This window comes from Rhinopithecus roxellana, chromosome 3 (assembly GCF_007565055.1).
Source record: "Rhinopithecus roxellana isolate Shanxi Qingling chromosome 3, ASM756505v1, whole genome shotgun sequence".
NCBI lineage: Eukaryota > Metazoa > Chordata > Mammalia > Primates > Cercopithecidae > Rhinopithecus > Rhinopithecus roxellana.
The window spans coordinates 62,950,220-62,963,342 of NC_044551.1; the positions used below are offsets into that span (position 1 = coordinate 62,950,220).

The window sequence follows — 13,123 nt, forward strand, 5'->3', positions numbered from 1 at the left end:
AGAAAAAGAAAAACAAAAAACAACTCTGGATGCCAACCACCCCCTAATTCTGATTATATCCTTGTCCCTCCAATCCAGAGGTAAACATGATGCTCAGTTTTGGGTTAATTATCCCCTTGCTTCTCTTTGTGGTTTTACCAACTGCATATACATCCTTAAACATATTTAGCTTCGTCTATTCTTGAAGTTCAAATAAGAAGCATACTGCATGGTTCTTCTTATAATTGGCTTGTTTTACTCCACGCTGTTTTTGAGATTCATCCATATTTATATGTACTACACAGTTGTAGTTCCCTTGTTTTCATTGGTAAATAGTGTATTATGTTACAAATATATAATTTATTTTACTGTTGATTAACCTCATGTGTCGTTTTCAGAGTGTTGCAAATTCAAATAATGCCCTGTGAACATTCTTATACATATTTCCCAGTGCTCATGTGTGTTTCTCTAGGATACATAACAAAGTAAAGAATTGCAGAGTCACAGAGTTTGCGGATGTTCAACTCCACTAGATAATGCAAAGTTTTTTCCAAAGTGGTTGCACTGATTTACATTCCCATTGGCCTAGATGCATTTCTATTGATTTGCTTCCTCACTAACTTGGTATTGCCCGAATTTTAATTTTTGTCAATGTAATTACTAATAATGTTAAACTTATTTTCTTCTTCTTCTTCTTCCTCCTCCTCCTCTTCTTCTTCCTCTTCCTCTTCTTTCTCTTCCTCTTCTTCCCCTTCTTCTTCCTCCTCTTCTTCCTCTTCTTGTTCTTCCTCTACTTCTTCCTCTTCTTCTTCTTCTTCCTCTTCTTCTTCTTCTTCTTCCAGACGGAGTTTCACTCTGTCACCCAGGCTGGAGTGCAATGGCACCATCTCGGCTCACTGCAACCTCCACCTCCCTGCAACCTCTGTCTCCCAGGTTCAAGCGATTCTCCTGCCTCAGCCTCCCTGGTAGCTGGGATTACAGGCATGTGCCACCACGCCCAGCTAATTTTGTATTTTTAGTAGGGATGGGGTTTCTCTGTGTTGGTCAGGCTGGTCTCGAACTCCCAACCTCAGATGATCCATCTGCCTTTGCCTCCCAAAGTGCTGGGATTACAAGCGTGAGCCACTGCGCCCAGCCATTGAGCTTATTTTCATATTTTCCTGCAAAATAGTCTTGTTCTTTCTCTTTAAGAGTGTGTCTTAGCAATTTTTTTGCCTTTTGGTCTTTCATATTCCAGAGAATATATTAAATATCCCAAGCAGGCATGGTGGTTCACACCTATAATCCCAGAACTTTGGGAGGCTGAGGTAGGAGGAGTGCACAAGGCTAGGAGTTTGAGACTAGCCTTTGCAACACAGCTAGACTCCATTTCTTTTTTTTTTCTTTTGAGATGGAGTCTCGCTATGTTGCCCAGGCTGGAGTGCAGTGGCGCAATCTCGGCTCACTACAAGCTCTGCCTCCCGAGTTCACGCCATTCTCCTGCCTCAGCCTCCCGAGTAGCTGGGACTATAGGCGCCCGCCACCACGCCCGGCTAATTTTTTGTATTTTTAGTAGAGATGGGGTTTCACCGTGTTAGCCAGGATGGTCTCGATCTCCTGACCTCCTGATCCGCCCGCCTCGGCCTCCCAAAGTGCTGGGATTACAGGCGTGAGCCACCGCGCCCGGCCTAGACTCCGTTTCTATAAAAAACATTTTAAAACAGGGTGTGGTAGCATGCATCTGTAGTCCCAGCTACCTGGGAGGCAGAGGCAGGAGAATCGCTTGAGCTCAGGAGGACAGGTTGCAATGAGGTATGTTTGTGCCACTGGACTCCAGCCTGGGTGACAGAGTGAAACTTTTAAATATCCCTCTTTATCCCTGATAGTATTTTTTAGGCCTTTATTAGTTTTTTTCATGTTACATCTTTTAGATCATTTTATTTTTAATCTATCTGTGACTACATTTAAAGTGAATTCTTGTTTTTTCCTTTTCCTTTCTGTGGGTAACGGTGTCTCACTATGTTGCCTAGGCAGATCTCAAACTCCTGGGCTCAAGCTGTCCTCCCACCTCTGCCACCCTAAGTGTTGAGATTACAGGCATGAGCCACTGCACCCAGCCTTAAAGTGAATTCTTATAGGCAACAACACAGGTGGGGTCTTTTATTTTATTTTTTATTTTTTTATGAGACAGATTCTTGCTCTGTTGCCTGCATTGGGTACAGTGGTGCAGTCTCGACTCACTGCAGCCTGGACCTCCCAGGCTCAAGCAATCCTCCCACCTTAGGCTTCTGAGTAGCTGGGACTATGGGCACATGCCAGCACACTTGGCTAAGGTTGTTAATTTTTTGTAGAGACAAGGTCTCACTATGTTGCCCAGTCTGATCTCGAACACCTAGCCACAAGCAATTCTCCTGCCTTATCTTCCCAGAGTGCTGAGATTACATGTGTGAACCACCGAACCCAGCAGGTCTTGCTTTTTTTTTTGAGATGGAGGTGTGAGCCACCACATCCAGCCAGGTCTTGCTTTTTTAAGAGTCTGACAATAACTGCTTTCTAATTGGAATGTTTAGAATGTTTAAATTTAATGCAATTATGAATATGGTTGGATTTAAACCATTTTACCGTTTGCTTTCTATTTATTTCATCACTCCTTTGTTTTTCTTTTCCTGACTTCCTAGGGTTTAGGGTTTTTTTTTTTTCTTTTTTCTACTCCCTCCTTGAGTACTTTTTTAGTAGTCCATTTTATTTCTGTCAGCTTATTAGCTATTCATCCTTATTTTACCTTTTTACTACTTGCTGTAGAGTTTACCATATGCCTATTTAACATATCGCAGTCATCTTCAAAAAATATTATAACAGCCGGGCACAGTGGCTTATGCCTGTAATCCTGGTAATTTGGGAGGCTGAGGCAGGCAGATCACTTGAGGTCAGGAGTTCCAGAGCAACCTGGGCAACATGGTGAAATCCCGTCTGTACTAAAAATACAAAAGTATTGGCTGGGTGTGGTGGCGCACACCTGTAATCCCCAGCTACTTGGGAGACTGAGGCACGAGAATTGCTTGAACCCAGGAAGCAGAGGCTGCAGCAAGCTAAGATCGTGCCACTGCACTCCAGCCTGGGTGACACAGTGAGACTCTGTGTCAAAAAAATATATAACTTTGACATAAAATGTATGAACCATACAATAGTATATTTTCATTTCTCCCCTCTCATTCTCTGTGCTATTGTCATACATTTTATTTCCACGTACTTTAATAAATCTTACAATATAATGTTATATCTTTGCTTTAAACAATTTAAGTACATTTTTACAATGGGAAATGTCTTTCATATTTACCCTGTTAGTTATCATTCCTGTACTATTCATTCCTTTGAGTAGAACCAAATTTCCATCTGCTGTCATTTCCCTTTTAACTGATGTGCTTCCTTTCACTTTTTTTTTTTTTTTTTTGAAATGGAGTCTTGTTCTGTCTCCCAGGCTGGAGTACAGTGCTGCAATCTTGGCTCACTGCAACCTCTGCCTCCCGGGTTCAAGTGATTTTCCTGCCTTAGCCTCCTGAGTAGCTGAGATTACAGGTGCCCACCACCCTAATTGTTGTATTTTTAGTAGAGATAGAGTTTCACCATGTTGGCCAGGCTGGTCTTGAACTCCTGACCTCATGATCTGCCTGCCTCAGCCTCCCAAAGTGCTGGGATTACAGGGGAGAGCCACCGTGCCCGGTCCCTTTCACATTTTTTGTACTGCAGTTTTGCTGGCAACTAACTTTATTTGGCATTTGTCTGTATGAATAAGTTCATATTTTACCTTCCTTAATGGTTATTTTCCTTGATGGGCCTATTAAAATACTTTTTTTTTCTTTTGTAAGCCACTTCACCCCTCCCCTATGGGTCTGCTTTTATTTGCCTCTACGTGGCTGACTTTAGACAGAAACATTAAAAGTTCTACTTGTTGTTTTCCTGAAGCTATGCTTCTATTTCTGTATTCATCGCCAAGCCACTTGAAGGCAATACAAATGAAGTATCTGGGCCAGATGTAGTGGCTCACGCCTGTGATCCCAGCACTTTGGGAAACTGAGGTGGGAGGATACCTTGAGCCCAGGAGTTCCAGGCCACCCTAAGCAACATAGTTAGACCCTGTCTCTACAAAAAAAGAATTAGCCTGGCATGGTGGCACGTGCCTGTAGTCCCAGTTACTTTGGAGGCTGAGGTGGGAGGATCACTTGAGCCTGGGAGTTGCAGGCTACATTGATCGTGCCACTAGCCTCAAGCCTGGGCAACAGAGTGAGATCTTGTCTCAAAAAAAAAAAAGAAAAAAAAGTGTCCCTTTGCTTTACTCCTGCTCTCCTGTGATTCTGCAGCATGGAATGGGCCACTGACTTACTCACATGTATAGTTCTCATCTGTCCATTTTAATAATTGCAACTAGAGATCTTTTTAAACTTTCTCTCTTGTTCTTCAAGCATACATCAAACCCGAGTTTAGAGGGTATTTGCATCCTGGTTTCACGAGACTGGCAAGTAGTTTTTAGAGAGTATGTTTGTGGCCATTCTTTTGTTTTGATACTGATGGAGAGTTTCTTTTTTAAGTTTTTGTTTGTTTAAGACAGGGTCTTACTCTGTCACCCAGGCTGGAGTGTAGTGATGCAGTCATGGCTCACTGTAGCCTCAGCCTCCTGGCCTCAAGCCATCTTCTTGCCTCAGCCCCCCAAGTAGCTGGGACTATACATGCATGCCACCCCGCTAGCTAATTTTTAGAGGAGATCTCTCTATGTTGCACAGGTTGGTCTGGTCTTGAACTTCTGGCCTCAAGCGATCCTCCTACTTCGGCTTCCCCAAGTGCTGGGATTACAGGCATGAGCCATTGCACCTGGCAATGGAGTGGTTTGTGGTTGGTTGGTTTTTTTCTGTTTCTTTGTTTGTTTTTGAGACAGAGTTTCGCTCCTGTTGCCCAGACTGGAGTGCAATGGCGCAATCTTGGCTTACTTCAACTTCTGCCTCCTGGGTTCAAGCAATTCTCCTGCCTCAGCTTCCCAAGTTGCTGGGATTATAAGCATCCACTACCATGCCTGGCTAATTTTTGCATTTTTAGTAGAGATGAGATTTCACCGTGTTGGTCAGGCTGGTCTCAAACTCCTGACTTCAAGTGATCCACCCGCCTCAGCCTCCCATAGTGCTGGGATTACAGGCGTGAGCCACTATGCCCGGCCTTGTTTGTTTTTTTGTTTTGTTTTGTTTTGAGACAGAGTCTAACTCCATCACCCAGACTGGAGTGCAGTGGCACAATCTCGGCTCACTGTAACCTCCGCCCCCCGGGTTCAAGCCTGTAGTCCTAGCTACTCGGGAGGTTGGGGCACAAGAATCGCTTGAACTGGTTAATTTTTGAATTTTCTTTTTAATAGAGACAGGGTTTTGCCATGTTGGCCAGGCTGGTCTCAAACTTCTGGCATCAAGTGATCTGCCCGCCTTTTTCTCCCAAAGTGCTGGGATTATAGGCATGAACCACCTTACTCACAGAGGTTTTTTTTTTTTTTTTTTTTTAATAAATTTTTATTTGAAATTATTTAGATTTACAGAAAAAGTGCAAAGTAATACAAAGAGTTCCTATATATTGCCATACCCAATTTACCCTAATGCTAACATCTTACACTAGCATGATATATTTGTCAAAATCATCAATGTACCATTCATATACTGTACATTACTATTTACTAAAATCCAGATTTTATTTGGATTTCACCAGTTTTTCCACTAATGTGGTTTTTTTGTTCCAGAATTCATAGTTGTTTTTTTTTTTTTCTATTTTTGATTCTTTAAGTTCATTTTTGTTGGTTGCATGGAAGAGTGTTAAATATGCACTCATTCCATCAAATTCCCTTGATATCTTTACCATTACTTTGTAAACCATTTATGTTTCTCTTGCAGAGTGCCACAACCTAAATGCCTTACCTGATAACACTGACAGAGAGAATCACTGGAAATAGTTTTATACTTAATTCTTGTCACTAAAACTCTAATAGTGTTTTTAAAAACCTAATACAAGGCCAGACGTGGTGGCTCACACCTGTAATCCCAGCACTTTGGGATGCCTAAGGAGGAGGATTGCTCAAGGCCAGAAGTTGGAAACCAGAACAGCCTGGGCAACATAGTGAGACCCTGTCTCTGACAAAACAAAACAAAACAAAACAACAAAAAAACCTAATGCAAATACTTAAATGCATACAACTATTTTTATAACTTTTAACTTTTACACATAGTTGTCCATTTCTCCAAAATATGAAGTCCTCTGTGGAAGTGATTCCAGACCTTCAGAGCCCTGGTGAAGTTTGTGAATTACCGGTAATGATCACCCCCATCTTGTCTGTTTTAGTAGCACATGATCATGTTTTTGAAAACTGTTTTGAACAGGAATGTCTCATCATAAATAAGTTAATAAATTCTATAAAAATCTACTAAACACCTATTATGTTCTAGGTACAGATTGGGGAAATCACAATAAACCAGTCAGGCACAATACCTAGCTTCGTGAAATGTATAGTCAGTCTCTTCTACTTTAAGGCCTAGACTCTCTTAGACTTTGTTGATTAGCATCCAGACTAAATGAATCATCTCTGGATCTTCATTTGGAGGGCAATAAGGCTGGATTTGCCACTTGGCCTTTTTAGGGGTTCAGAAGATGTTACTTTAACAAAAGCAAGTGCCCAAGAAAATCATAAACCCAGGTAATAGGCTGACCACTTTAAGCTGAGAAATCCTACATAGTTCTCTGGAATATAAGCCACTACTAATGTAACGCACACACATACCACCTTATTTTGAAGCTGTGTGTTAGGTATGTTATGTTTGTCATTCCCCCACCCCCCACACACAAACTAACTTGCTATTCACTTGATTCTTTTTTTTATGTGAATTGAAAAATGGCACTAAAGAAAAAAGTTTAGGGATATAGAAATAGCTTTTTTTTTTTTTTGAGACGGAGTCTCACTGTGTCGCCCAGGCTGGAGTGCAGTGGCCAGATCTCAGCTCACTGCAAGCTCCACCTCCCGGGTTTACGCCATTCTCCTGCCTCAGCCTCCCGAGTAGCTGGGACTACAGGCGCCTGCCACCTCGCCCGGCTAGTTTTTTGTATTTTTTAGTAGAGACGGAGTTTCACTGTGTTAGCCAGGATGGTCTCGATCTCCTGACCTCATGATCCGCCCATCTCGGCCTCCCAAAGTGCCGGGATTACAGGCTTGAGCCACCGCGCCCAGCCAGAAATAGCTTATTTTTTAAGGAAGAAACATAACCTTTCTAAATCCTAGATGTGTAATATTGAAAATGTAGTTAACCAAGGACAGAGGCTGCACCTAATGACTTTTGAGGATCCTTCTTGCTCTAGACACTATGATTCTCATTACTTGAATAGTATTCATCTATGGATTGTATCATATATGAACCACTGAGGAACACACACTCTTGCAGATGTTTGCAGATTATTAATTGCTTTATATTTGGAACACCCTTCCCTTCAATCAGCATAAATATTTGAGGGTGGGCTGTGTTTAGAAGATGTTTAGTCCCCAATGATTATAACATGATGCACCACCCTCCTATATAAATTTTGATTTAAGAAAGGATTTTGTTTTCCAAAGGAAACCACAAGTGAAAGCCATCTTGAAGATTCAATAGCAGTTGATCCTATAGTGCCAGGTAAGAACTTTGAAGTAGCATGTAGGATTATATGTATGTGTAAATATATTTGTATACAGGGCAGTTGCAAAAAGGAGTATTTATAATTGTCCAAAGAGCTTCCAAAGAGGAACAGCATTGCAACAGTGTCATGTATGAGCAAAAGTCAAGGTTCTTGTGGCTTCTCCAGAGTACAGGCAGGACCAAACTGATAGTAGGCAACGTGTCTCAGGTACGAGCAAACCAGTCCTTAGAAGCACCAATCAGCAAGCTTCTTTCCTGAGATTTTTATTTTTATTTATTTTATTTTATTTTATTTGAGACAGGGTCTTACTTTGTCACCCAGGCTGGAATGCAATGGCAAGATCACAGCTCACTGCAGCCTCAACCTCCCAGGCTCAAGTGATCCTCCCATCTCAGCCTCCCCAGTAGCTGGGACCACAAGCATGTGCCACCACACCTGGCTAATTTTTGTATTTTTTGTAGAGACAGGGTTTTGCCATGTTGGCCAGGCTGGTCTTGAACTCCTAGGCTCAAGCAATTCGCCTGCATCGGCCTCCCAAAGTGCTGGGATTACAGGCATGAGTCACTTTGCCTGGCCTCTTTCCTGAGATGTTTTAAATGGGAAACTATAGGATTCCATGGTGCTTATGATAAGCACACATTATGTCTAGGTCCCTGTTTCAAGTGGGGCACTTTGGACACGGGCTTCCCACATTCTGATTTTGTGCCAAAACCTATGAGATGATCGCAATGTGGGAATCATGGATGGCTGTGGAAAGTCCTAACACATTTGTAGTAGAGAGGCAGAATCATGGAGTGAAAAGGGCATGGTGTTGAGACTGAGGGAGATGTGACTATGTATCCCCGTTGTTTCCCCTTTCTTTTCTCTACAGAAGTGGCACAGGGTGAAGCCCAGTGGTTTCAAGAGGCGAAGAATCTGAATGAGCAGCTGAGAGCAGCTTATACCAGCGCCAGTTTCCGCCACATGTCTTTGCTTGATATCTCTTCCGATCTGACCACGGACCACTTGCTGGGCTGTGATCTGTCCATTGCTTCAAAACACATCAGCAAACCTGTGCAGGAGCCCCTGGTGCTGCCTGAGGTTTTTGCCAGCTTGAACTCTGTCATGTGTGTGGAGGGTGAAGCTGGAAGTGGAAAGACGGTTCTCCTGAAGAAAATAGCTTTTCTGTGGGCGTCTGGATGCTGTCCCCTGTTAAACAGGTTCCAGCTGGTTTTCTACCTCTCCCTTAGTTCCACCAGACCAGATCAGGGGCTGGTCAATATCATCTGTGACCAACTCCTAGAGAAAGAAGTGTCTGTTACTGAAATGTGCATGAGAAACATCCTCCAGCAGTTAAAGAATCAGGTCTTATTCCTTTTAGATGACTACAAAGAAATATGTTCAGTCCCTCAAGTCATAGGAAAACTGATTCAAAAAAACCACTTGTCACGGACCTGCCTATTGATTGCTGTCCGTACAGACAGGGCCAGGGACATCCGCCAATACCTAGAGACGATCCTAGAGATCAAAGCATTTCCCTTTTATAATACTATCTTTATATTACGGAAACTCTTTTCACATAATATGACTCGTCTGCAAAAGTTTATGATTTACTTTAGAAAGAATGAAAGTTTGCAGAAGATTCAGAAAACTCCTCTCTTTGTGGCAGCGGTCTGTGCTCATTGGTTTCAGTATCCTTTTGACCCATCCTTTTATGATGTGGCTGTTTTCAAATCCTATATGGAACGCCTTTTCTTAAGGAACAAAGTGACAGCTGAACTTCTCAAAGCAACTGTATCCTCCTGTGGTGAGCTGGCCTTGAAAGGGTTTTTTTCATGTTGCTTTGAGTTTAATGATGATGATCTCACAGAAGCAGGGGTTGATGAAGATGAAGATCTAACCATGTGCTTGATGAGCAAATTTACAGCCCAGAGACTAAGACCATCCTACCAGTTTTTAAGTCCTGCCTTCCAAGAATTTCTTGCGGGGATGAGGCTGATAGAACTCCTGGATTCAGATAGGCAGGAACATCAAGATTTGGGACTGTATTATTTGAAACAAATCAACTCACCCATGATGACTGTAAGCGCCTACAACAATTTTTTGAACTATGTCTCCAGCCTCCCTTCAACAAAAGCAGGGCCCAAAATTGTGTCTCATTTGCTCCATTTAGTGGATAACAAAGAGTCATTGGAGAATATATCTGAAAATGATGACTACTTAAAGCACCAGCCAGAAATTTCACTGAAGATGCAGTTAATTAGGGGGTTGTGGCAAATTTGTCCACAAGCTTACTTTTCAATGGTTTCAGAACATTTACTGGTTCTTGCCCTGAATATTGCTTATCAAAGCAACACTGTTGCTGCGTGTTCTCCATTTGTTTTGCAATTCCTTCAAGGGAGAACACTGACTTTGAAAGTACTTAACTTACAGTACTTTTTCGACCACCCAGAAAGCTTGTCATTGCTGAGGAGCATCCACGTCTCGATAAAAGGCAATAAGACATCACCCAGATTCGATTTTTCAGTCCTGGAAGCATGTTTGGACAAATCACAGGCACCAACTATAGATCAGGACTATGCTTCTGCCTTTGAACCTATGAATGAATGGGAGCAAAATTTAGCTGAAAAAGAGGATAACGTAAAGAGCTATATGGCTATCCAGCGCAGGGCACCACCAGACCTTAGTACTGGCTATTGGAAACTTTCTCCAAAGCAGTACAAGATTCCCTGTCTGGAAGTCCATGTGAATGGTATTGATGCTGTAGACCAGGAGATGCTCGAGATTCTAATGACAGTTTTCTCAGCTTCACAGCGCATCGAACTCCATTTAAACCACAGCGGAGGCTTTATTGAAAGCATCCGCCCAGCTCTTGAGCTGTCTAAGGCCTCTGTCACCAAGTGCTCCATAAGCAAATTGGAACTCAGTGCAGCCGAAGAGGAACTGCTTCTCACCCTGCCTTCCCTGGAATCTCTTGAACTCTCAGGGACAATCCAGTCACAAGGTATACCTGTGTGTATTTTGGATGACTATTCTGATGTGTAATTTCTTTTTCTTACTTTAAGTGGTTGAAAACTTGAGGCCATGAAAGCATGAATGCTCATTGACAGAATAGATATAAAATAAACCTTCACTAATGTTTTTTTGACAGTAGCATGAATTAGTGAAAAGTCCCTGAACAATAGAATGGTTTTCAAATAACTTAAATAAAATGAATAAAATATTTACATTAAATTATTGAAGGGGCCAGGCGCCGTGGCTCATGCCTGTAATCCCAGCACTTTGGGAGGCCAAGGCGGATGGATCACAAGTTAGGAGATCGAGACCACCCTGGATAACACAGTGAAACCCCGTCTCTACTAAAAATACAAAAAAACTAGCCGGGTGAGGTGGTGGGCACCTGTAGTCCCAGCTACTTGGGAGGCTGAGGCAGGAGAATGGCGGGAACCCGGGAGGCGAAGCTTGCAGTGAGCCGAGATTGTGTCACTGCACTCCAGCCTGGGCGACAGAGCAAGACTCTGTCTCAAAAATAAATAAATAAATAAATAAATAAATAAATAAATAAATAACTGAAGGCTCTTAATAAAGACATGAATTATTTGGTATTACTAAAAGAATTAGCTATATGTAAGATGATGCTTAGAAATTACCTTCACCCTAGCTGCCTAAAGGAAGAAAGACCTGTAGTCCCTGGGAAATAAATAAATTAATGGGAAATAACATCTTCACCTATTTGTGTCTTAACTCTTCTAAGCACTATTTGATAGTTTTCAGTGTAGACTTTACCCATCTTTCGTTAAATTTATTCCTAAATACTCATATCTTTTGAATGTATTGTAAATGTCATTAAAAATATTTTTTCATTTTCTAATTGTTGCTAGTATTGCTGTGGTCTTAAGCAGTTTCACTGTTACATGCCTAGGTGTGCTTTGCTTTTTATATATCTTGCTTGAGGTACACTGAACTTTCTTGGGATGTGTGGGTTGACATTTACCAAATTTAGAAAATTTTTCATCTTTTTTCAAGTACTTTTTTCTTATGGTAAAATACATGTAACAAAACTTACATTTTAATCATTTTAAGTGTACAACTCGGTGGCATTAAGTGCATTCACTACGTTGTACAACCATCACCACTATCCATCTCCAGAACCTTTTCATCATTCCAGACTCTACCCATTAAACAGTAAATCTCCGGGCTGGGTGCGGTGGCTCACGCCTGTAATCCCAGCACTTTGGGAGGTTGAGGAGGGTGGATCGCCTGAGCTCAGGAGTTAGATACCACGTCTCTACTAAAATACAAAAAATTAGCTTGGCGTGGTGGCATGTACCTGTAGTTCCAGGTACTCGGGAGGCTGAGGCATGAGAGTCACTTAAGCCTGGGAGGCGGAGGTTGCAGTGAGCCCAGATCATGCCACTGCACTCCAGCTTGGGCTACCTAGTGAGGCTCCATCTCAAAAAATAATAATAATAAAAATAAAAAAATCTTCCCTCCCACCAGCCCCTGATAACTTCTCTTCTATTTTCTGTCTGTATGAATTTGCCTATTGTCTAGATATTGCAACCTCCGTCTCCCAGGTTTACGGGATTCTCCTGCCTCAGCCTCCTGAGTAGCTGGGATTACAGATGCACACCACTACACCCAGCTAATTTTTTTTTGTATTTTTAGTAGAGACAGGATTTCACTATGTTGGCCAGACTGGTCTCGAACTCCTGACCTCATGACCCGCCCACCTTGGCCTCCAAAAGTGCTGGGATTACAGGTGTGAGCCACCGCGCCCGGCTGAAATGCTGTATTTCTTTCTGTGAGCCTAAAGAGTAGCACAGGGCTTCCCATACAGTACGTAATCAGTAAATGCTGCAAACAGCAATATCTCCATATATGTACTCTGTAAAAAAAAAAATGTTTTATGGTATGTGGAAGGTTTGCATGTGAAAATAGCTGGATGAATCAAAATGACAGTTTTAAAATGTCCATTCAGAACTCTTTAGATTAATAATGGGAAACTGTGTGCTGCTTTCCAGACCAAATCTTTCCTAATCTGGATAAGTTCCTGTGCCTGAAAGAACTGTCTGTGGATCTGAAGGGCAACATAAATGTTTTTTCAGTCATTCCTGAAGAATTTCCAAACTTCCACCATATGGAGAAATTATTGATTCAAATTTCAGCTGACTGTGATCCTTCCAAACTAGGTAAGGATGGCACTTTAATATGCTTGTTTTTTACATCAGTTGGAAAAGCTACTTGGCCAATAATTTACTTAAGAGTTAAAGTTCCTGTGGTTCTAAGGGTGTAGCCTGTATCCATGGCAAATTGTGAGGAATAGCACTCTTTCTCATTAAGAAAGCAGAGCGCTATTTGTAATTATTGAGCCTTTACTACACACTAGGAAGTGTCCTAAGCACTTCACAAATATTAACTCAGTCTTCATACTCACTCTATGAAGTAAAGTACTATTACTAATGCTCTTTTGTAGCTGGGAAAACTGAGACATAAA

The 13,123-nt window shown here is 41.9% G+C and overlaps 1 protein-coding gene across 3 annotated transcripts in view; it reads left to right on the plus strand.

Annotated features, from left to right (window-relative positions):
• Positions 1 to 13,123, plus strand: part of NAIP (NLR family apoptosis inhibitory protein) — a 49,392-nt gene that overhangs the window by 26,366 nt on the left and 9,903 nt on the right. For all 3 annotated transcript variants that reach the window (XM_010380245.2, XM_030926853.1, XM_030926854.1), the window contains 4 exons: positions 6,212 to 6,293; positions 7,586 to 7,643; positions 8,519 to 10,630; positions 12,651 to 12,818. In XM_010380245.2, the coding sequence (XP_010378547.2) occupies positions 6,212 to 6,293; positions 7,586 to 7,643; positions 8,519 to 10,630; positions 12,651 to 12,818 (2,420 nt within the window). The remainder of the gene's footprint in view (positions 1 to 6,211; positions 6,294 to 7,585; positions 7,644 to 8,518; positions 10,631 to 12,650; positions 12,819 to 13,123) is intronic.